This window comes from Spironucleus salmonicida, chromosome 2, assembly GCF_000497125.1.
Source record: "Spironucleus salmonicida strain ATCC 50377 chromosome 2, whole genome shotgun sequence".
Taxonomy (NCBI): Eukaryota; Fornicata; order Diplomonadida; family Hexamitidae; genus Spironucleus; species Spironucleus salmonicida.
Window position 1 is genome coordinate 792884 of NC_090597.1, and position 22918 is coordinate 815801.

At 34.1% G+C, this 22918-nt stretch overlaps 11 protein-coding genes across 11 annotated transcripts; 4 read left to right on the plus strand and 7 right to left on the minus strand. All coding sequences in view use genetic code 6, as the record gives it.

The window, feature by feature from the left end:
• Positions 1–27: 27 nt before the first annotated feature.
• Positions 28–549, plus strand: SS50377_21632 (uncharacterized protein; the record flags this gene model as incomplete). The annotated part of the gene is made up of 1 exon (XM_067905544.1): positions 28–549. The coding sequence occupies one exon, from the start codon at positions 28–30 to the stop codon at positions 547–549; it is 522 nt and encodes a 173-aa protein (XP_067766861.1).
• Positions 550–2396: 1847 nt separating this feature from the next.
• SS50377_21633 (uncharacterized protein) lies at positions 2397–2753 on the plus strand (the record flags this gene model as incomplete). The annotated part of the gene is made up of 1 exon (XM_067905545.1): positions 2397–2753. One exon carries the CDS (start codon positions 2397–2399, stop codon positions 2751–2753), a length of 357 nt encoding a protein of 118 aa, XP_067766862.1.
• Positions 2754–3312: 559 nt separating this feature from the next.
• SS50377_21634 (uncharacterized protein) lies at positions 3313–3717 on the minus strand (the record flags this gene model as incomplete). The annotated part of the gene is made up of 1 exon (XM_067905546.1): positions 3313–3717. One exon carries the CDS (start codon positions 3715–3717, stop codon positions 3313–3315), a length of 405 nt encoding a protein of 134 aa, XP_067766863.1.
• Positions 3718–5686: 1969 nt separating this feature from the next.
• SS50377_21635 (Cysteine-rich membrane protein 2) lies at positions 5687–9019 on the plus strand (the record flags this gene model as incomplete). Its single annotated transcript, XM_067905547.1, has 1 exon — positions 5687–9019. One exon carries the CDS (start codon positions 5687–5689, stop codon positions 9017–9019), a length of 3333 nt encoding a protein of 1110 aa, XP_067766864.1.
• Positions 9020–10024: 1005 nt separating this feature from the next.
• SS50377_21636 (uncharacterized protein) lies at positions 10025–10642 on the minus strand (the record flags this gene model as incomplete). The annotated part of the gene is made up of 1 exon (XM_067905548.1): positions 10025–10642. The coding sequence occupies one exon, from the start codon at positions 10640–10642 to the stop codon at positions 10025–10027; it is 618 nt and encodes a 205-aa protein (XP_067766865.1).
• A 735-nt stretch (positions 10643–11377) lies between these two features.
• On the plus strand, positions 11378–11728 carry SS50377_21637 (uncharacterized protein; the record flags this gene model as incomplete). Its single annotated transcript, XM_067905549.1, has 1 exon — positions 11378–11728. The coding sequence occupies one exon, from the start codon at positions 11378–11380 to the stop codon at positions 11726–11728; it is 351 nt and encodes a 116-aa protein (XP_067766866.1).
• A 1327-nt stretch (positions 11729–13055) lies between these two features.
• On the minus strand, positions 13056–13421 carry SS50377_21638 (uncharacterized protein; the record flags this gene model as incomplete). Its single annotated transcript, XM_067905550.1, has 1 exon — positions 13056–13421. The coding sequence occupies one exon, from the start codon at positions 13419–13421 to the stop codon at positions 13056–13058; it is 366 nt and encodes a 121-aa protein (XP_067766867.1).
• A 629-nt stretch (positions 13422–14050) lies between these two features.
• On the minus strand, positions 14051–16828 carry SS50377_21639 (Cysteine-rich membrane protein 2; the record flags this gene model as incomplete). Its single annotated transcript, XM_067905551.1, has 1 exon — positions 14051–16828. One exon carries the CDS (start codon positions 16826–16828, stop codon positions 14051–14053), a length of 2778 nt encoding a protein of 925 aa, XP_067766868.1.
• Positions 16829–17833: 1005 nt separating this feature from the next.
• SS50377_21640 (uncharacterized protein) lies at positions 17834–18175 on the minus strand (the record flags this gene model as incomplete). Its single annotated transcript, XM_067905552.1, has 1 exon — positions 17834–18175. One exon carries the CDS (start codon positions 18173–18175, stop codon positions 17834–17836), a length of 342 nt encoding a protein of 113 aa, XP_067766869.1.
• Positions 18176–18814: 639 nt separating this feature from the next.
• SS50377_21641 (uncharacterized protein) lies at positions 18815–20362 on the minus strand (the record flags this gene model as incomplete). The annotated part of the gene is made up of 1 exon (XM_067905553.1): positions 18815–20362. The coding sequence occupies one exon, from the start codon at positions 20360–20362 to the stop codon at positions 18815–18817; it is 1548 nt and encodes a 515-aa protein (XP_067766870.1).
• Positions 20363–21001: 639 nt separating this feature from the next.
• On the minus strand, positions 21002–22549 carry SS50377_21642 (uncharacterized protein; the record flags this gene model as incomplete). Its single annotated transcript, XM_067905554.1, has 1 exon — positions 21002–22549. One exon carries the CDS (start codon positions 22547–22549, stop codon positions 21002–21004), a length of 1548 nt encoding a protein of 515 aa, XP_067766871.1.
• Between the last annotated feature and the right edge of the window lie 369 nt (positions 22550–22918).

Below are 22918 nucleotides of genomic sequence, written 5' to 3' on the forward strand. Positions count from 1 at the left end.
ATAAGACAATATATCCAGAAACTAAAAATGGAATAATGTATTTATATATATAAAGTTTATATTTGTGAGAACAGTTTTCCCAGTGTTTATTGCTTGTTTATGTAGATATGCTACGTCTCCGAATGGACCCCTGGACCGGAACTGCATGAGGCTACCATGCGTACTGGTACCAGCGCGGTACACCGAGAGGGCCTTGGAGCAGGTAACTGGGATATGCAGGTACACCGCAATAACACCTCCCGAAAGCTCACTCTGCAAGGCAGCAAGCAGGCTTTGGGGGCTCTTACCACGCCCAACGATGTTAAGAAATAAGTGCGCTTCCCAGACAGCCTAGCATGCTCCTAAGAATTTACGCAAGGTATCCCCTCAAGGGCCTCATTGAGCTAGGCAACCTCCTGGAAGTTGGTCTGGGCCGCGCTGCAGTAGTTTTGCGACTAGCCTAGGCATCAGGTTGGTTCTAACCATCGTTATAAGCCGGTTTTCGCTCTCGGAATAATGAAATAGGGAAGTAACCGAACTCAGTGCTAAGTATTCCAAGCAAAAATATGAAAATCCATATTGAAATACGAAACATCATTTTATTAAATTGAGAAACAATTTATATCATTCAATTACATATTTCATAATCATATTTCATATATTTGCTAGTGTACCTACTACTCTACAAGCATATCAGTGTTTATATAATTTTCAAAAAATAAAGCTTCGATACTTAAAACAAGTCATTTTTAAAAATAGTTTGTGTCTTCCATATTAAATAATCTTGCTAACCACCCTCAGCGTGAGCAGGTCAAGGGAAATATGATCTCTTTAGAGATTGTATTTCCATTGGGTCGCCCAAATCGAATATATCAAATTCATAATTATATTTTAATTTTCAATATCGTATTTTTTAAAATACATAACTGGTGTTTTTATATTTAGAAGTTATTAACAAAGCTTGATCAGCCATGACAGAGAAGTAATATTCAAGCAAGATAAAATTATAAATACAAAAATTAAAATACTTAAAACAAGATTTATTACAGATACTAGAAGAGGATCTTGATTTTATAAAAGTAAAGCTTTTAAAATACGAAATCTAAACAATAATGCAATGATCTGAATATGAATATTAAGCAATACAAAAACGAATATAGTTAGATATCCCTTATAGATAAATAACTCTAATAAAACAAATACTAAATAATTTATTCTAATAAATTAATTAGATTAAACCAATTATAAAAGTTTTAACTGATATACAATACAATTAAATAGTAAAATTTACAATTAAATGAGTTCAAGGATAAATCTCATACCAGAGTCTTGAATAATCTATCAAGCGATTTACTACAAAATATCACATTGCATAAATTCAATTACCAAAAGTAAAACAATTAATGATAGTATTAATTTAAATATAGACTACAAGTAAAATATGTTTGAAGAAAATAAATAGTAAGCAAGTAGTAAGTCACCCTCAAGAAGGTGCACACAGAATATTTGAATTTTTAAAATGGACTATTATTTTATTACTCGCAATGCGAATGATAAAATCTGATATAGTAGATAGTATCCCAGAGAGGGGTCAAGAAAAAATATTTTTCCTATTTAAAAATTCAAAACGGTTACTCACCAAGGGCGACCACTAAATTGGGTCAAAATAGTTAACTTTAAAATTTTCTAAAGCTACTAATTCTAATTATGTGGTTCATACAATGGGGATTTGTTAGTCTATGTATTATTCTGACTACAAACTATGAAATTTTGAATTTTAGCGTTAAATTAAAAGATACTCTGAGTACTGACACTCCTCGCCTTCTACTGCTAGGACCCCCTTATAACTTTGCCAACGTTTTTTTAAATGTAACCCTTGCAGAGTAGCATTTAATATCAGCAAAAAATACCATTTTCACCCTCTAGGTGATGCGCCAAACCAAATATCTGTTGCCAAATTATGACGAATTCACCATAGTCTCTGCTCTACCAGATACCTAATTTTATAAAATGATACCAGTAGAAGGTTGCAATCGTGCGTTCCGCACCAGCAGTTCTGCCTCTTTCCGACCATCCTCTGCTCAAATATTCAACGTGGCGTGCACGCTAGGAATAGGTGCTACACATCGCTGCGTGCCTTCTGATTACGCAAAAACATTTCTTACCCTTTGGTGCATGCCCTGTTCCCGTCTTGCGCGCAGATGCTTCGCACGGGAGGTTGCAAATTTGGTTATTTGGAAGTCTTTCAGCGGGAGTGGGGCAGAAAATTACCATTTTCATTAAATCTTGTTGTGCGCTATTTGAGGTAGAAATGAGTATTTGATAATAATTCTGCGAGGGCAGTTAGCATCACATAAGAGAGTTTACGGTGATAATTTAAGGAATAGGTTGATTGCGGTACTAAGTGCATTGCGCTCATGGTGATTAGGTGTGCTGAGTTTGCGCAGTTTTAATAGTTCTGGAATGAGAGATGTTGGGCGAGAAGGCGTCGTGAGCATTTTTGTGTTGCTACAATAAACTGCTATTTATCAGATTATAACGTTTGGGCTGGTGTAGTTGTGGATTGGATTTGCTTATGTAGAGATAATTTATTGTATAGTAGTTGGAGTAAGTATAGTTTTGATGAATTTGAAATATCGATATCTTACCATACGCAGGAGTACGAAATTCAACTTTAAGGTAATTTTAAAGTAATGGTACAATAACATGTCATACTGTTATATTTATCTATTATGCTGTCCGAATTTGAAAATAATTAAAGTATGCAAAACTGAAACTGAAATATTTAATAATAGTACACCCCGCAGAATCACTCTAAAGATAGTAAGTTAAATTTCATAAAATAGGCCATACACCAAATTTATGACTTAAAGTATTACTATCATTCATGCTACGTAATATCATGGAAAACATGCGTTTAGTTAATTTTTGCAGAACTTCTAAGGCTTTTGAACTAAAATATATTACTAATTACTCATATGGTGCTATTTGTATTACATGTGGTAAATCGATCTATCGATGCCTTGCTTTGACCTCATGCTAATTTTATCTCAGATTATCAAGTATTATCGTATTAGGTCTAGCAAATTGAAGTATATTGTGGTGGGCTCAAGTATTCCGTAACGAGCTGCTGTCAGCTAAGTATCGCGAAGAGTAATGCATCGCTAATTAACATTTAAGTTCACTTAGAATTTTTGGCCATGTATTCTTTCACAACTGGTACCATCACTTCTTCTTTTTCTTGAGGAAGTAAATGCAAGTCCACCTTCGACTACACTTACTGTTAATATTCATATTATAACAATTCTGGATAATCTAACGTTATACATTTCATCAAAAAACAGATATTTCCAAGTTTCTCAGCACATTCTATGCATTCTCAGCATTGTTAGTATTTGGGTAAATACCCCAGAAAGACTATAACTTCCACTAGATTAACGATTTAGGGCTCATGAATGTCTAGAGAGCAGATAGTTCCTAGAGTCTATGCAGCCCGTGCATTCCCATTATCTTCATCAGAATATATGCATAATGGATCAGTACAGGGCCTATCTCTTATTTCTTAAATTGTTTGACAAATAAGGCAATTAGGTGCTCCTGGACCACACCTGCGTCGTGGTGTCTGGCCAGCGGAGCAGTAGTCAATAATAGGATTATTAGCATAGGCATAACGTTCAATACGGCGGCTACATCATGCTTACTTATGTATGATGCGTCACTTAGTTCGGATTTTTACATTTGAGCACTACTCGACTGACTTCATGACTCGCATGTGCGAGAAAGTGCTCCAGGAATTCCCAGTGGCTTTAATTCGCAAAACTAGCAGCATTGAAAAAGTGTCTTGGACCACAAACGCCCAATAATTGCAGATTTTATTCAGTTGTCGTCTACAGCTTTAAATCTTGTGGCGAAAGCTGTGCATTTTGAGCACTATCTCAGTATGCAGAATTACCAGAACATGCATACACTAGGCTGATACACGAACTAAACAATAATCTGATTTTGTTACTACATGCGCCATTACTACATCTGTTCAGGAAATTACACCAGGGTTATCTTCCGTGCTGTATTAAATGAAGACATTTAGTTTATTGCATTAGGATGTTGTTTGAATAGCTTTAGTTTTTAATAGTTATATTTAACTAGCTATTTGGTATTTAGAAAATATTTACTACTCATTCAGAAGTAAATACTGATTAATATAATATATAGTACTGCTATAAAAATAAAAATAAATAACTGAAGGTTTGCTTATGGTAAAATTAAACTGCATTACTTATAAATTAATTAATTTATCGAGCTTCTATAAAATAGGGTAATACGTAATATGATAGAAAAATGTAAAATGTAAATGTAAATTATATGTATTATCAAAAATTTATCAGGTTTAATCCTTAAAAGTATTATGATAACTAATGAATATAATATTAACATAAAAATATTTTTTCATCTAATTGAAGTTAGTCATTATCAGGTAAGGATATGACAGATTACAATGTATATTACTTAAATTTTACAAATTTAGTTAGTAAGCCTTAGATCAGAGCATAGATGGTACATAGATAGTAGAAAGTGAAAGTTCTTACCCAATAATGTAGTCAATGAACAAACCTATCTCTCTCACTACAGGTCATAGAAATAATAAAATTTGTTCTATGTTAGTAGTGATACTTTAAGAAAGCATGTGATGGATAAACTAATGATAAATCAACGTTTAATAATATTATGAGAGACTGTGTTGCAAGTTGAGTGCATTTATAGACTTAAATACTGATTAATGGGACAGATGGGATCTGAATAGAATTGGTGCCAAAACCTATCACTGCATCTTAACTGAACATCAAGTAGAAATCTGCATATTAGCAGTAGGAAAATAGGACTTACGAAGCATCTGCGCAAATATCCAAACATAATAATATCGTACCAGCCAAACTTCTGATACCTCGGGAGTATCGGAGCATGGATACTAGCACGGGATCTGGTACGATTCCGAGTGACCGGCATGACCTATTTAGTGTCAGGCTAGCCGAGAAGAAGTAATTGAAACCATATTCGGCATTTTCAGCAATCTTTCAATTTAGCATATTAGAATGACATAAATATTTTTGAGTTTTGCATCTATATTAGTCTAAATACTATCCGAATATACCATTCACTGATAACGTGGTAATATGAATTATTTTATTATATTAGAATAATATTGCTAGCTTCGGCTAGCATAAAGTTGGCCTGAGTATTAATTATGTTGAAATACGTATAAGTCCAACTATCACCAGCAATCTGGTATTTAAGAAACTTACCAATAGTTCTACAATATGAAGTTTTCTATATAATATATGAATAATTTTTGGTTTTAGTTTTTGTTGTATTATATTAGTATGCACAACTATTATTAAACTCAATTTAAAGATTTGCGTGTTTTAAAGATTATAAGTTATTACATATTTTACTTAAACTATTATAGCACCACTCATGTATATAATAAAGGCATCGCCATTCCTTTTATTAAATCTACTGGGATTCATCTACAAGTACTTTAAGTAAAACTTTACTAAATTAGACTTATTTGCACAATATGAATTTCACGCTTAATAATAAACGCTATCCATAAAATATTTCACTTCCACTTCAATAACCAAAAACAAGAAACTGGAATCCTCGATAATATTAACAGTTATAATGTAGTCATGTTTTCACTTCTAACAAAATGTAAAACTAGTGTACTTCTAGCGATAACACTACCTGCGATGCAGGTTACTTCTGTCCATCAAACGCAGGAACTGAAGCAAAGGATTGCCTCGCCTGCAAATCAGATTGTGCCACCTGCACAGGAACATCCGCAGAAGATGCAACATGTTTAACCTGCGCCGATGGAAAGTATCTTAGTGGGGGAGCCTGCACGGAATGCGACACCAAATGCGCAACCTGCTCAGGAAGTGAAGATACCGCCTGCCAAAGCTGCACTAACGGGAACTTTTTAAACGTAACCACCTGCGCCACCTGCGTTTCCGGAACCACCATGAACTGCACCTGCGGGACATCTCAGAACTGCTCGACTTGTTCGGATGATATGGCAAAATGCGCTACCTGTAGTGGTGAATATGATATGGCTGCGAATCCTCCTTGCTCAAAATGCAAGGCAGGCTATTTTGAGACTTCTGAAACCCCAAAAACCTGCACAAAATGCGATGAAAAATGCGCAACGTGCACTGCGGCAGATTCCTGCCAAACCTGCGCAAACGGGAACGTACTAAACGGAAATACGTGCTCTGCCTGTGTTTCCGGGTAGACCATGAGCTGCACCTGCGGAACTTCTAAACACTGCTCGACGTGCGATTCTAATGAGATGACAAAATGCAAAACATGCATCAACGACTACGATCCAAATGGAGAAACCCCTTGCGAGAAATGCAAACCTAAATACTTCGAGGACAGTACTACAAGTCCTAGTAAATGCACAGCTTGTTCTTCGAACTGTATAACCTGCACTTCTAGCACCGTTTGTAACACCTGTGAAGATGGATTTTATATCAAAGATAATTAGTGCATAGCCTGCAATACAACCCAAATGACTGCCTGTACGTGCAAGGCTGCCAAAAACTGTTAAACATGTAAGTCTAGTGAGATGGGCAAATGCGAAACGTGCATAGGAAACTTTGATGCTAAAGGCACCACTCCGTGTTAAAACTGTTTGGTAGGATTTTTCAAAGGGGGTGATTCTGGTACTGATACTTGCACAGCATGCGATGGTAAATGCGCAACCTGCACTGCATTAAACACCTGCTAAACATGTAAAGACGGAAACGTTTTAATCAACAGTACCTGCGTCCCATGCAGCACAAACCAAATGACTGCCTGCACGTGCCAGACTGCTAAAAACTGCTCAACATGCGAGACTGATACAAGTAAATGCAAAACGTGCATCAACAATTTTGACCCCTCTGGAGGCACTGCTTGCAAGAATTGCTTGCCAGCATTTTTCAAGCAGAACAAAGATGGTAATGAGACTTGCACAGCCTGCTCTGATAACTGCACAAACTGTACGTCCGAATCCGCTTGCACAGCTTGCAAGGATGGGTTTTCGCTCGAAAGCAACTAGTGCGTATCCTGTGCAGATGAAAACTGCGCAGACTGCGCTTTAAACAAGAATAAATGCAAAAAGTGTGTGTATAACATGTATTTAAATTTCAGAACACAGTGTCAACAGTGTCTCAATGGCGATAGAATTCGATGTGATTGCGGTACGGTCGTTAACTGTGACACGTGCTCAACAGACACACCATAAACATGCGGAGATTGCCTACGTGGCTACGTAATTGACAAGTCCGGCTCCTGCACGATCTGCGCGCTGGATTTCGTCCAGATTGGCGATAAGTGCGTCAGGTGTCGGGCGAACTATTGCGAAAAATGCTCGGCAGACGCCTTAAAGTGCGAAAAGTGCAGAAATAATTTCGCTCCAAACCATGTTGGATGCGAAGCCTGCAGCTTAGACGGTCCCGAATGCGTCTGCTAGGCTGCGGTACACTGCGCCGTCTGCTCAGCAGATGGAGATAAATGCAAAAGCTGCGTGGCGGGTTATCAGATTGATGACAAAGAAACCTGCACGAACTGTGCAATTAATTACGTAAAAATTGGCGAGAAGTGCGTTAAGTGCTAAGTAGATAACTGCGATACCTGTTCGACTGACGCCTAAACATGCGTAAAGTGTAAAAATAACTTCGTTCCCAATGGTAATAAATGTGATGCATGTCGCGATAACGGCCCCGAGTGCCTCTGCGGTACTGCGGTGAACTGCGCCACCTGCGCACCAAATGCAGACAAATGCAAAAGCTGCGTCGGGAACTTTGACCCCAAAGCGACCACCCCTTGCACAGACTGTCTGGATGGATTTTTCAAATCTGACGTCAGTGGAAAGAGCACCTGCACCGCTTGCTCGGATAAATGCACAAACTGCACATCAGCAGACACGTGCACGGCCTGCCAGGACGGGTTTAGTGTTGACGGCAATAAGTGCGTAACCTGCGAAGACACTAACTGCAAGATCTGCTCTGCTAACAAGAATGTCTGCACTAAGTGCAACACTGGTTATCTAACTGTTGATGGGAAATGCGAGCGGTAGTGCTACCAGGGCTAATCCGTCTGCGCCACCAACCAAATTTGCCTAACCACCTGCAAAACCTGCTCAGAGAACTGCATGACTTGCGAGGGGAGCATAGCCAGCTGCACCAGCTGCGCTCCTGGCTTTACTTTAGATCGCAGCTCATGCGCAGCGTGCTCTACAGGCTGCGCAGATTGCACTGGAAACAAGAACGTGTGCAATCTCTGTAAAGACGGCTATTTCGGTATCAGCGGGGTCTGCGCGCCATGCAAACAGAACGCTACCGCGCAGTGCGAATGCTCTGGGGCAGCTAACTGCGCGACCTGCAATAACGCTAAATCCGGCACCTGCGGCACCTGCATCGCCGGCTACAAAATGTCAGCTAGCAACACCTGCACGGAGTGCGCCGACGGTTATTTGATGGTGGACAGGGTCTGCACGAAATGCGAAAAGTCGTGCAAAATCTGCTACGAAAGCATCGATAAATGCAGCAGCTGCGCGGATTCGTACACGATGAGCATCAAACAGACGTGCGAAAAAGATTGCACCACTGTTCTAACGAATGGCAAAGCCTGTGTTGGCGGCAAAGTGGTCGAATGCGACGATGACTACGACCAAATAACGGCTTGCAAATGCGGAGCTGCCGTAAACTGCCAAGAATGCAACGAGCGTAACATGAACACCTGCGAGTCCTGCATGCCTGGCTATAAACTCATCGGCGGGTCGTGCGGACAGTGCGCTGTAGGGGCGACCACCGTTGGCCTTTTCTGCTTCGATCCCTCCATTGGGTCTTAAAACTTCCTTTCTGGAGGTGCCATAGCTGGTATTGTAATAGCAGTCTTGGTTGTAATTGGACTAGTTGCAGGCGGAGCTTTCTGGTACGTAAAGAGGTCTAAACATACACCTGCTGAAATCGGTCTTGTCGATAGACGTCTATAATGAGAAATTTAATTTTTCATATAAATAAACATGGTGGGAAGATATAGTATAAATATAACAGAGATAGACTTATAAATTATTTTATGATAATTTTGGGGTAGATCGTCCGAATGAATATAATATGCTTAGAAGCTAATTTTAACAAAAATAGCCTATATATGAAAATATAGTCATAGAAAATTCTAATCATAGAAAGAGTAAAACGATATGCTAAAATAGAAATAATACCTAAGCTACACATTGCAATGAAAATTTTATTGGCTGAATACCTCCATATTGAGTAATTTTTTAAAGAGGACCATAATAATAACAGATAGCCAGTTTAGCACAATCATGGTATTACTCTACGGTTCTCTATACTTTCAAAGCGCATGTTCTACTATTCTATCAGCAAGGTACCTTTCAGTCTATCACACTTGAGTAGGATTTTGAATCTTCGTACATTCTTAATTAATCGCATTAGAGATAATTAATTTGCGTAGATTACATTATAAACCTCTAAAGTTATTTTGAACTTATATGAAAATATTATTTACAAAATATTATAATTGGAACATGCATGATGACAGAGTTACTATCACAATAATATGCTCAAGCAGCTATATTCAGCTAGCAATAGTAGCATATCAATTGCAAATTATTTTATATCTTAAATATACTTGGATTGCTAATGACGGAATCTGAGTATTCTCATGATGGAATTATACAGAAATCGTGCTACAAACTATTTTAGCAGTTTGAACTCCATGCTATCATGTAACGAATTAGTGAGTAGCTATTTACGCATATAGTAACACGTTACTAATAAAGTCAAACTTTTTAAAGTATGAGATTATTTCTTACCAGGACAATTATGGTAGAGAAAATCATTATAGGTAAATAGTTGAAATACTTACTGTTTCTACAGGATATCAATAATATTAGTTGCGTAGTACTTACTTACACTAAAATAGTCTGTTAGCGATAAATTACACAAATATTATTATTTGAAGCTCTTCTAGCAAAAGATCATTTTATCATGGCTAGGTATACTTGAGTAGTATGAAGTTCCAATTATCGATAAATGATGTTATAAATACACTATAACTTAGAAAGTATCAGTTGAGTACTTTTATGTTGCTTCAAAGTATTAGCTTAACTAAAGTGTAGAAATACCAACATACAAGAATACATACGACAACAAATTTAAAAATCAATCAGCACAAGTGCTTTAGCGACTGGAAGCATGGCATGTATATATTTTTGCAAATATTGAGTTTTGTTAGTAGACTACTACCGGATCTCATAAAGCTCTGACTCTTATGACCCACAATGCTAAATTTCAGTGCCTAGCCTACGCAGCGTTGAAGGTGGCACGATTGATAATTTTGATACTCCAACATCATTTGGACAAATTTCAAAGCAGTCGCTCACGGCCATCCAGAAATAAATATTAGTGGTATGGAGCAGACTTATTTTCTGCCTACGCAATTAGTGAAGATAGGTTATCAGGCTGGCGCTGAATTAATTTCGCTATATAGTATCTTAATCAGTATTTAATGTATGCAGTATCAGTTAGATCACCATAGCCTACAATTTCGAACAACTTAGCTAATTTTATAGTTATTATTAAAATGATTGTGACATCTCCCAGTAAAATCAGCTTAACGGTGTAAATTTTGTATTTAATTATAATGATACTTTAGAGTCATATTTATATAAAATTAGTAAAAGTGTAATTAAATAGTAGATTTTTAATCAGAATTCAGCTACCTAATTGTAATGGAACCACGAGAATGAACTTGAAATAGAAAAGTATAATATAATTAGCTTCGTTACTTTGTATGGTGTTTAAGGATATAAAGTACTAGATCCAATGTTGAATAATTTATTCAGTTTCGGGGATTTACAGTTACCCCTTTTCATATCATGCACTTGTAAACTAGCCTATTAATATAACTCAGCACTAACTGGAGAATTTTAATCTCATCCAGTAAGCACCTATTAACGCAAGCTACCAGCTTTCAGGTTCAACATTTCTCATAGTAGAATATATTATCATATATAATATACTTTTACTATACATTAATAAATATATCCTATTATATAATAAAGCTATAACATAAAACTGAAAAATACGAAATCCCCACATGACGTAGCAGCAGCAAAATCATTTCATCAAATTTACCAGTATCGGTAGAAAACTCCGCACTCGAGTATGCAAATTTGCCAACCTCTGGACTCCAACCCGTCCTTGCGGAGGTCTAAAGTTTGCCGACCATCTCCTCTAAATTTCGCATTTAAAGCGCATCCGGATGTTCTATGACTGAACTGTTTTGGTTCGTAAAATGAAGGTCCTTACAATATGGTTATCCTGCATCCATGCAGGTACCTTGCATGCTTTGTTATTCTATGTTAGTCGTAATAGGAAATGGGAGCATTTAGCAATTTCGGGATTCGCGTTTTGGAACCAGTATTGTTAATGAGTTGCTTAGATTCACTAAGTAAACTGTTGGAGAATTGCGCAATTTCATATTAGTAGGGCTGCGCATAATCATAAATTCAAGCCTAGCAAGGACTTCGAAGCTGTAAGTTTTAAATTTTATTCGGTAGAGTCAAGAAAACTCAGCTTGCTAGGTATAGAAGACGTGTGTTGCTGGACGTGGAATACTAGAATATGGACATTTTAAAATAGTCAAGAGTCTTAATAGGGTGCGGGCAGGATGGAAGTGAGTTTTCATTCAATATGATTGCGCTTTTTATATATAGGATGATTTAGGATATTTTGAGTAATATAAGAGTCAAAGTGTATTAGGTTTCATGGTAATGTTCATTTATTACTAGGCATGATATTCAAAGCTATTTCATTCTATATTTGATATTAGTTAATACTAGAGACACTCCATGCAAATGATACTTTTAATATTAATTATATATTATATTAAAATAACTTATTCTTAGTTTAGAAGAGAATAAAATCTACCTAATAGTAGAGCTACCTAAAAGGAATAGTATCCATTAAGCAGGGAATATCAATAATGAAATTTCATGTCATTTAAAATAATTCAGCAACATAGAAATAATACATATTGCTTAATGGTATTTGCAGTCTCAATATCGTTTTATTAAAGATTCGTAAACCATTTCTAGCTGAGTTTTGAAATTTTATTTAGAAAATAGCTTTAGTTCGCTAATAGCTAATAATATCAAATTCAAGCCTAGCAAGGACTTCAAATATGCAAGTTTAAGGGTCATTCGGTAGAGTCAAGAAACTCAGTTTGGTAGGTATAGAAGACGTATGTTGCTGGAAATTGAATGATAGACTATGGGATATTCGAAATAGGTAAAAGACTTGCTAGGGCGCGGGCAGGATGGAAGTGGGTTTTGATACCGTGCGATTGTGCTTTTTATATAGGATGATTTAGGATATTTTGCTTAGTGTGAGAGTCAAAGTGTATTAGGTGTCCTGGTAATGTTCACTTGTTACTAGACATGATATTAAAGGAATTCCATTCTAAAATACGATATTAGTTAGTATTTAGATATATTCCATTCAAATGATATTTTAATATTAACTATATATTATATTAAAATAACATATTGTTAGTTTAGAACAGAATGAAATCTAACTAATAGTAGAGCTACCTAAGGAATAATATCCATTACGCAGTGAATGACAATAATGTAATTTCATGTCATTTAAAATAATTCAATAGCATAGAAATAATACATATTGCTCAATGGTATTTGCAGTATCAATATAGTTTCATTAAAGCTTCGTAAACCATTTCTAGCCAAGTTTTGAAATTTTATTTAGAAAGTAGCTCTAGTTCGCTAATAGCTAATATTATCAAATTCAGTATATATCTAGCATAATTTAAATTGATAATGGGAACAATGATAGAATTGATTTCTGAAAAATCAACTCTTAAATTTCACATATACTAATAATACTAGAATATTCATGTGAAAAATTCAAATACTTTTCACTTCTTTGCCCTCTTGATGAAGTAATACGTTAGAACTCCACCGACGGCTCCCACCACCACCAATGAACCTATCACAATTCCCACCGCAACACCGCCTGAGAGGTTCCCAGACTCCTTTCTGGGGGCGAAGTAGAACGTTCCAATTTTAGAATAACCATCTTCGCAATTTTTACATTAATCAGACTCGAATTTATATCCAGGCAGACAGGAGCCACATTTTGTGCTGTCATCGTTACAGTTGAGATAGTTAGTACCATTTGTACACTGACATTCAGTTATCTGTGCTTGGCCTCCGTAGACTGTAACAGCGCCACCAACGCAAGCATTTTCTTCTGCTTAATCTGTGCTGAAATCAACCTAGCATGTTCAGCGGGTGATCTTCTGATGTTTAGCGTAACACGTATCGCACAAATGAATCCTCTTGAAACACGTAGCATATTAGTAAATCACCATTGTATAGCACATAAAAGAGCCAATGTGTGTGATTGAAAAGATATAATTAATCTATGATTCATATTCTGAAATAATAAATTCATCACCTCTTTTCAAAACTATTATAACTGTTTCATTACTCTTGAATGGGTACTTACCACTGAATTTTAACAAAATTACTGCATCTTGATGGAATGCTAACATGCGACGACACAAGCTTTTAGCTTGGTACTAATTGGGCCAACTTATACTAATAATATACGGAAAGCTCTATTTCAGTGTAGGATCTATCGATAATGTTTCCAAAAATATTCAAACCAGGCATAGCGCTCCTAATTAAGCAAAATATAGAACTTCACAATTTATTTCTGGCCTGATACGTATTGACGCAAAGCACACAAGTTTATTGAATTTACAAAATTAATTATATTGACTTCTACTAACATCTCTTGTTTAATAATATCATGGTTGTTCATATAATGCTTCATCACCAATAGAAATATATGTACCGTCGCCCCAAACAAAGTCTAACTCAGTTGATAAATATAATACTGATTTATCATTTATCCTTCAAAAATAGCTTAAACTCTATTGTCCATCTTACTACCCCTAAACCCTGATATCAAGTAAATTCTCACTTCAGGATAAAATTCAACCTTTCAATGTCCTAATTGGTCTTGGACTTCTTCATATACCAGAACACGCCACCGGCGACTCCTCCAACCACGGCTAGAACTGCGATGACAATGCCTGCAACGGTGCCACTGGAGATGTTGGTATTAGGCGTATCGCCTTGTAAGAAGCAGAGAGTACCAACGGCGGTGGCACCTTCCAAGCAGGTAGTGCACTGTTGATTTTCTAATTTGTAGCCTTTCATACAGGACTCGCACTTTCCCTTATCTTTATTATGGCATTTGAAGCAGTTTGCAGCATTGCTGCATTTGCACGCAGTTATCTGATTACTTGCTCCACACTCCACAATACTGTCAGCCGTACACGCCTTTCCATCTGTCAGTGTACTCTTGCAGTCCTTCTCGCACGTCTAATTGATGCTCATTGTGTGCGAATTTGCGCAGGTGTCGCACTTTTTGATGGTTTTCGAGCACGTAGCACAATTATTATTGCATTTCACACAGGCAATTCCAACCATCAAATAGTCATCAGCACAGGCTGAACAGGTCTCATTATCAGCCTTTTTATATCCAGTGATGCAGTTTCCGCACTTTCCTTTATTAGAAGAATCGCAGGTAGCACAGTTAACTGCTTCCCCGCACCTGCACTGTTCCGTGTTATTTCCATCACACTTAGTGCAGGTATTATCTTTAGCGAAAAAGCCTTCTTTACATATTTTACAATTATTTTTATCGCCTTCGCAGTTCGCGCAGTTGTTTGGGCATGCTGAGCATTTATCGTTTTCTAAAGTAAAGCCAAATTCGCACGTCAGGCACGTGTCTACAGTATCTTAGCATATAGCGCAGTTTCCGGTGCAATCTTTGCAGATCGTATCGCAGATTTGGTTAGATCTGCATTCAGTACTGCTGGAGCACTATTTTACACATTTATTATTTTAAACCGAAAAACCATCTTTGCACACCGTGCAGGTGTCTTTATTACTTGGGCAGGTCTTGCAGTTTGCGTCAGTGCATACCACACAATTCTTGTTTTCGATCGAAAACCCGTCCTTACAAGCTGTGCAAACTGATCCAGAGGTACACGTTGTGCAGTTAACAGGGCATACCGTGCAAGTATCGTTCCCAGAATCAGCTGACTTGAAAAATCCTGGCAAGCAATTTTAGCAAGGGGTGGATCCATCTGGGTCAAAATTGTTGATACAGGTTTTGCATTTTCCCATATCAGTAGAATCGCAGGTTTGACAGTTTTTAGCAGCTGTGCAAATACATACAGTAGCTTAAGTATTCGTGCAGGAAACACACGTATTTCCAGTTAAAACGTGCCCATTTTTGCAGGATGAACAGGTGTTTTCTTGGGTGCAGGTTGCGCATTTCTCATTGCAGGCTTTGCAAGTATCAGTTTCCAAATTATTTCCCTTGAAAAATCCTGGTAAGCATGTTTCGCAAACATTAGAATTTTTAGCATCGCATGTTGCGCAATTCTCGGCCTTGCCGCAGTTGCACTTTTACGTCGAGTTTCCAATGCAGGTAATGCACCCTCCATCGAAGTTTAAAAATCCGTCCTTGCAAAGTTTACACTTACTTTTATCGCCGTCGCAGTTCAGGCAGTTGCTGCCGCACGCTGCACATTTATTGTTTTCTAAGATAAAGCCGGATTTGCAGGTCACGCACTTGTCTACAGAACCCTTGCACGTGGCGCAGTTTCCGGTGCAATCTTTACAGATTTTGTCGCATATTTGGTTCGAGGCGCAGCTTCTGTCGCCGATCTTACATGTTTTTTCGCATTTACCGCTTTAAAACAAAAATCCATTCTTGCAAATTGTGCAATTGGTATCTAAAGAGCAGATTAAGCAATTATCAATGCAAGGCACGCAAGTATCACCCACGGCAGAGTTTTCCTTATAAAATCCTGGTAAGCAGTTTTAACACGGAATCTCGCCTTTAAAATCAAAGTTTCTTAAACATGTTTTACATGTTCCCGCAATAATATGGCAGGTAGAACAATTTTTCGCTGTTTTGCATGTGCAGGGATATAATTAGCTTCCAGTGCAGGGCATACACTGGCTACTTTCGAGCGAAAATCCGTCATAGCAAACTGCACATTCGCCATCTGAGTTAAAGTGCATATGTGGCAAACACTTTCCGCACTTCTGCGCATAGAAATCGCAAGAAGCACAATAGGAGGCATTGTAACATTTACATGCTGCCGTCAGATTTTTATCGCAATGCTTTGCAATACCGTTGTCACAGTACTACCCGTCTTGAATATTATTGCATTTCTTAGTGCATTGACCTGTTAGTGTAATGACAAATCCCTTAGGGTCGCAAAAATCGCAAGTGGTGGTTGAAGAGCAAGACAAACAATTCGCAATGCAAGGTATAGGCATTTATGTACCTGGATTACCGAAATATAATCCTACTGGCATACATCCATCTTCGCTTTTACAGGATAACTTACAAAGACCAGTCTATGGGTTCTTTTCGTAGCCTTCGGAGCACGTAATGCAAGAATTTGCGTCTGCACAGGTATCGCAGTCTAAAGGACACGTAATACATATGTTATTTTCTAAAAATGTCTTACGCCCGCATTTAGAGCACTGGTTCCCCGCACATTCTTGGCAGTTTCTTATTGGTTTGCCTTCTTCGCAGTAACAACTTTATCCATAAACCATACCTTCAGAGCATGGCTGACAATCGACAACCGTTGATTGTTCTGTGGGGCAAAAATGTCCAACCTTGCAGTTGAATACTTTATTTGAGCATGTACCAGTTTCTGTCATTTTCTGAAAATAGATATTCGAAATATTATATTAAACTTGATGTAAATGATGATATGGATTTTAGTTTTTGAGAAACAGTAATATTAATTTATAGTAGCAATACTTAATTATTAAAACACGAATTTGATATACTCATGCAAATATAGATTATATTAATATAAATGATTGTATTTATAAGTACTTAATTATTACAGAAACTTCATAAATTAGCCTGCATCTATGTAATAATCTATTCCAGGTTAAGAGAGTTTTATTTAATAAATTGTTACTTAATATGTAACTAACATTAATTTTAGAAAATATAATTTGTCATTTAGTTTTATAATTATTATATACATACAATAACTTAACAATTGGTTGTACTTAGTTTATTTATCATAATATATTTCTGTGAATTCTAAATAATTAAACAATTGGATATATGTTGATTCTATAATTTCTGGTGCTTGGTTATAATTTTACTATCATTAATAGCAGTACTTAACAAAACGAGTTAAACTGTCAATTTTCCAACAATTTAATAAATAGCTAGATTATATCCATTAAGAAAGCATAAATTACTTAAGATATAAATTTCAAATATTATCAGAAATTCAATGAGCACAAAATATATTTCCCGCTGATTTCCTGTACATCTGGATGTAACTTGCTTACTTAGATGAATTTTATACGAATAAACTAGGCTTTGGCTTTACATTGAATTTGCAGCATCTATTGTATTAATACATAATTGAGCACAAAATAGTCTAGTACAAATGACACAAATTAATTAAATAATATCTCTAAATTATCATATTCTGTTTACCTATTTATGAAATTATTATTTAATATATTTTATGAAAACAATTAAAAAAATATTTATAAGTTTTAAGTAATAGCTGAAACCGTACAACCACATAGTAGGAAATCGAACAGAGAGAAGCAAGAATTCCATTATCAATTTCAGTTTAATAAAACAACTATGAATAATTTATTTTAACAAAACCAAAAGGTACACATCACTTTTCACTTTTCTCTTGTACCTTTTGCTTCTACAGAAATTTATATTTTGCATAATTTAAAAAAGGCAACTGAGAACTAATTAATAGTAGCTAAATCACCAGAAATCTTAGTTAGTGTTAGATCTATGTGTTCTTCTTTATAAATATAAAATTTAGAATCAAATATTATTCCACCAATCTGAATTTGAACCTTAACATTTTAATTTACAAAAATTTAGCATGATAGTTTATCAATTATACTAATAGATTTATCTTATAGCGCACTTAATGTAAGTTCTTCGGTCTGCGCACTATATACAACTACGGTATCTGTGAAGCAATTTAACGCTAAAATAAACAGTAGCATTTTTTATATGTGACAATATCTTTAATATTTAAGTATATTGAATTTTAATTTTTTGGTATTTTTATTAAAAAATCTACTCCAAACTCAATATATTTTAAGCTTAAACCGAAATTAATTTATAAAATTATTGCAATCGATATTATAATTAATTATATATTTGTGTCTAATATAAAATGTCGATACTAATAATACATTATCCTCACTAATTTTGATAATAATTTTGTAGAGATTTAGTAGTATAATTTATTTTTTCATTTATACTTAATAAACCATCTTTATTTTTATATATGTGCAAACCATTATTTACACACTAAGTATTACGTAAACTTGTAAATGACTTGCGGAAATGAATCATAGTATATAATATCAGATTGTAATCTGAGTGCAATATAAGTATTCATTTAAATTTTATTATTTAAAAACAGAGATATGTAATATGATAAAGAAGTAACAGTTTAAACTTATAAATTTATCAATTATATTTAAGAACTTCAAAATTACTTATTTTTTGTAGAATACTTATAGGCTTTAGACTTAATATTCTATTTTCAAATAAAATGATTAAAGAAAATTGTATATATTTATCACTAAATTCAACTCATACAATACTTTTCAGTATATATAAGTGTTATATTTAAATCACTTCTAATGAACAATATTGAAATGCATAAGAAAGATTATCATAGTTACTAGCAGTGATGCTAATATGAACATAGTAATAATTCCATTTATGAATATTCTAGGCTGTAAAAAGTTTAATATTTTGTTCACAAAAAGAGATTAACCTCCAATAGTAAGTTTTAATTCTGATGGATGTTCTTCAGTCAGATTACGAAGTTATTGCGGTGTCGCAATAAAGCAGTATAATTATTACTCATTTGGAAATTTAAATACGTTAATTAACCGCTACATCTGTCCGGATGTTTCCCATTCTAAGATAAGTTCTATGCTATCTTCAGTTAGTATAAATCCATCGCGTATTTTTATATCTATGCATGCATGAGTTTGCATACATAATAATACGACTGGACTGTATTTATTTCTTGGAACTTAAGAGTAATACTTAAATGATTCTACTGGTACATCGTCGAGAAATGTGTCGTAGTAAATTAGCCCTACCTAACTATCAGTGTATTTGCTAATCTCTAGCAGCTTATCGGTGCATTCTTAAATTGTTGTTTCTATTTATTCGTCACATCTATATACTAGTTTTTCAAGAGCTTAGAATTAATCTTAAAAAATCGTAAAACACTATATTTAAGATGAATTACTATTTTCTGTTGCTATACAAATATCTACTGAAACACTATCATGGTTCTAATTGACATTTAGTTTTTCAGTTGTCAATGTTTATTCAATTTCAATAGATTAATATAATGGACGAATTATGACATTGGAAATGGTACTAATTAATATCTCTGTTGTGAACTATGTTATTAGTTATCTTAGTACGAAATTCATAGTAAACTTAGTTTCTTGTTGGAATGTTGTACCATCTTGCTTAAATGCATTGGTTGTTTTCTTAAACGTCTGTTGTATATTAACGTTATAATAACCAAGTGGAAATAATATTTATAGTAGTTCTGGAATATATTTTGCACATTTATTATCTTTGCAGGTATTATTAGTTTTGAACCACTCGACATATGTATCTACGAGTTTTTCTTCGAATATCTAGTCTAGTTATGTGCCAAGGTTTATTTGCACATTAGATGTGATATCTCCGTCTGTATCAAAGCTACATAATACTTATGGAAACCTTTGTATGGTAATATCTGAAGTTACGGTATTATAGAATAATGAAATATTTTTAAAGCAATTACGCCTATCAAAAAAATTAATGCTAAAGCGAATTATGGTTCCATCTTACATAATGTTATCATTCTTAGATTCTAATTTAAAAAAGGCAACTGAGAACTAATTAATAGTAGCTAAATCACCAGAAATCTTAGTTAGTGTTAGATCTATGTGTTCTTCTTTATAAATATAAAATTTAGAATCAAATATTATTCCACCAATCTGAATTTGAACCTTAACATTTTAATTTACAAAAATTTAGCATGATAGTTTATCAATTATACTAATAGATTTATCTTATAGCGCACTTAATGTAAGTTCTTCGGTCTGCGCACTATATACAACTACGGTATCTGTGAAGCAATTTAACGCTAAAATAAACAGTAGCATTTTTTATATGTGACAATATCTTTAATATTTAAGTATATTGAATTTTAATTTTTTGGTATTTTTATTAAAAAATCTACTCCAAACTCAATATATTTTAAGCTTAAACCGAAATTAATTTATAAAATTATTGCAATCGATATTATAATTAATTATATATTTGTGTCTAATATAAAATGTCGATACTAATAATATATTATCCTCACTAATTTTGATAATAATTTTGTAGAGATTTAGTAGTATAATTTATTTTTTCATTTATACTTAATAAACCATCTTTATTTTTATATATGTGCAAACCATTATTTACACACTAAGTATTACGTAAACTTGTAAATGACTTGCGGAAATGAATCATAGTATATAATATCAGATTGTAATCTGAGTGCAATATAAGTATTCATTTAAATTTTATTATTTAAAAACAGAGATATGTAATATGATAAAGAAGTAACAGTTTAAACTTATAAATTTATCAATTATATTTAAGAACTTCAAAATTACTTATTTTTTGTAGAATACTTATAGGCTTTAGACTTAATATTCTATTTTCAAATAAAATGATTAAAGAAAATTGTATATATTTATCACTAAATTCAACTCATACAATACTTTTCAGTATATATAAGTGTTATATTTAAATCACTTCTAATGAACAATATTGAAATGCATAAGAAAGATTATCATAGTTACTAGCAGTGATGCTAATATGAACATAGTAATAATTCCATTTATGAATATTCTAGGCTGTAAAAAGTTTAATATTTTGTTCACAAAAAGAGATTAACCTCCAATAGTAAGTTTTAATTCTGATGGATGTTCTTCAGTCAGATTACGAAGTTATTGCGGTGTCGCAATAAAGCAGTATAATTATTACTCATTTGGAAATTTAAATACGTTAATTAACCGCTACATCTGTCCGGATGTTTCCCATTCTAAGATAAGTTCTATGCTATCTTCAGTTAGTATAAATCCATCGCGTATTTTTATATCTATGCATGCATGAGTTTGCATACATAATAATACGACTGGACTGTATTTATTTCTTGGAACTTAAGAGTAATACTTAAATGATTCTACTGGTACATCGTCGAGAAATGTGTCGTAGTAAATTAGCCCTACCTAACTATCAGTGTATTTGCTAATCTCTAGCAGCTTATCGGTGCATTCTTAAATTGTTGTTTCTATTTATTCGTCACATCTATATACTAGTTTTTCAAGAGCTTAGAATTAATCTTAAAAAATCGTAAAACACTATATTTAAGATGAATTACTATTTTCTGTTGCTATACAAATATCTACTGAAACACTATCATGCTTTTTGTCCACATTTGGTTTTTCAGTTGTCAATGTTTATTCAATTTCAATAGATTAATATAATGGACGAATTAAGACATTGGAAATGGTACTAATTAATATCTCTGTTGTGAACTATGTTATTAGCTATCTTAGTACTAAATTCATAGTAAACTCAGTTTCTTGTTCGACTGTTGTACCATCTGGCTTAAATGCATTGGTTGTTTTCTTAAACGTCTGTTGTATATTAACGTTATAATAACCAAGTGGAAATAATATTTCCACTAGTTCTATGATATATTTTGCACATTATTTATTTTTGCAAGTATTATTAGTTTGGAACCACTCGACATATGTATCTACGAGTTTTTCTTCGAATATCTAGTCTAGTTATGTGCCAAGGTTTATTTGCACATTAGATGTGATATCTCCGTCTTTATCAAAGCTACATAATACTTATGGAAACCTTTGTATGGTAATATCTGAAGTTACGGTATTATAGAATAATGAAATATTTTTAAAGCAATTACGCCTATCAAAAAAGTTAATGCTAAAGCGAATTATGGTTCCATCTTACATAATGTTATCATTCTTAGATTCTAATTTAAAAAAGGCAACTGAGAACTAATTAATAGTAGCTAAATCACCAGAAATCTTAGTTAGTGTTAGATCTATGTGTTCTTCTTTATAAATATAAAATTTAGAATCAAATATTATTCCACCAATCTGAATTTGAACCTTAACATTTTAATTTACAAAAATTTAGCATGATAGTTTATCAATTATACTAATAGATTTATCTTATAGCGCACTTAATGTAAGTTCTTCGGTCTGCGCACTATATACAACTACGGTATCTGTGAAGCAATTTAACGCTAAAATAAACAGTAGCATTTTTTATATGTGACAATATCTTTAATATTTAAGTATATTGAATTTTAATTTTTTGGTATTTTTATTAAAAAATCTACTCCAAACTCAATATATTTTAAGCTTAAACCGAAATTAATTTATAAAATTATTGCAATCGATATTATAATTAATTATATATTTATGTCTAGTATAAAAATAACATAAAATGTCGATACTAATAATACATTATCCTCACTAATTTTGATAATAATTTTGTAGAGATTTAGTAGTATAATTTATTTTTTCATTTATACTTAATAAACCATCTTTATTTTTATATATGTGCAAACCATTATTTACACACTAAGTATTACGTAAACTTGTAAATGACTTGCGGAAATGAATCATAGT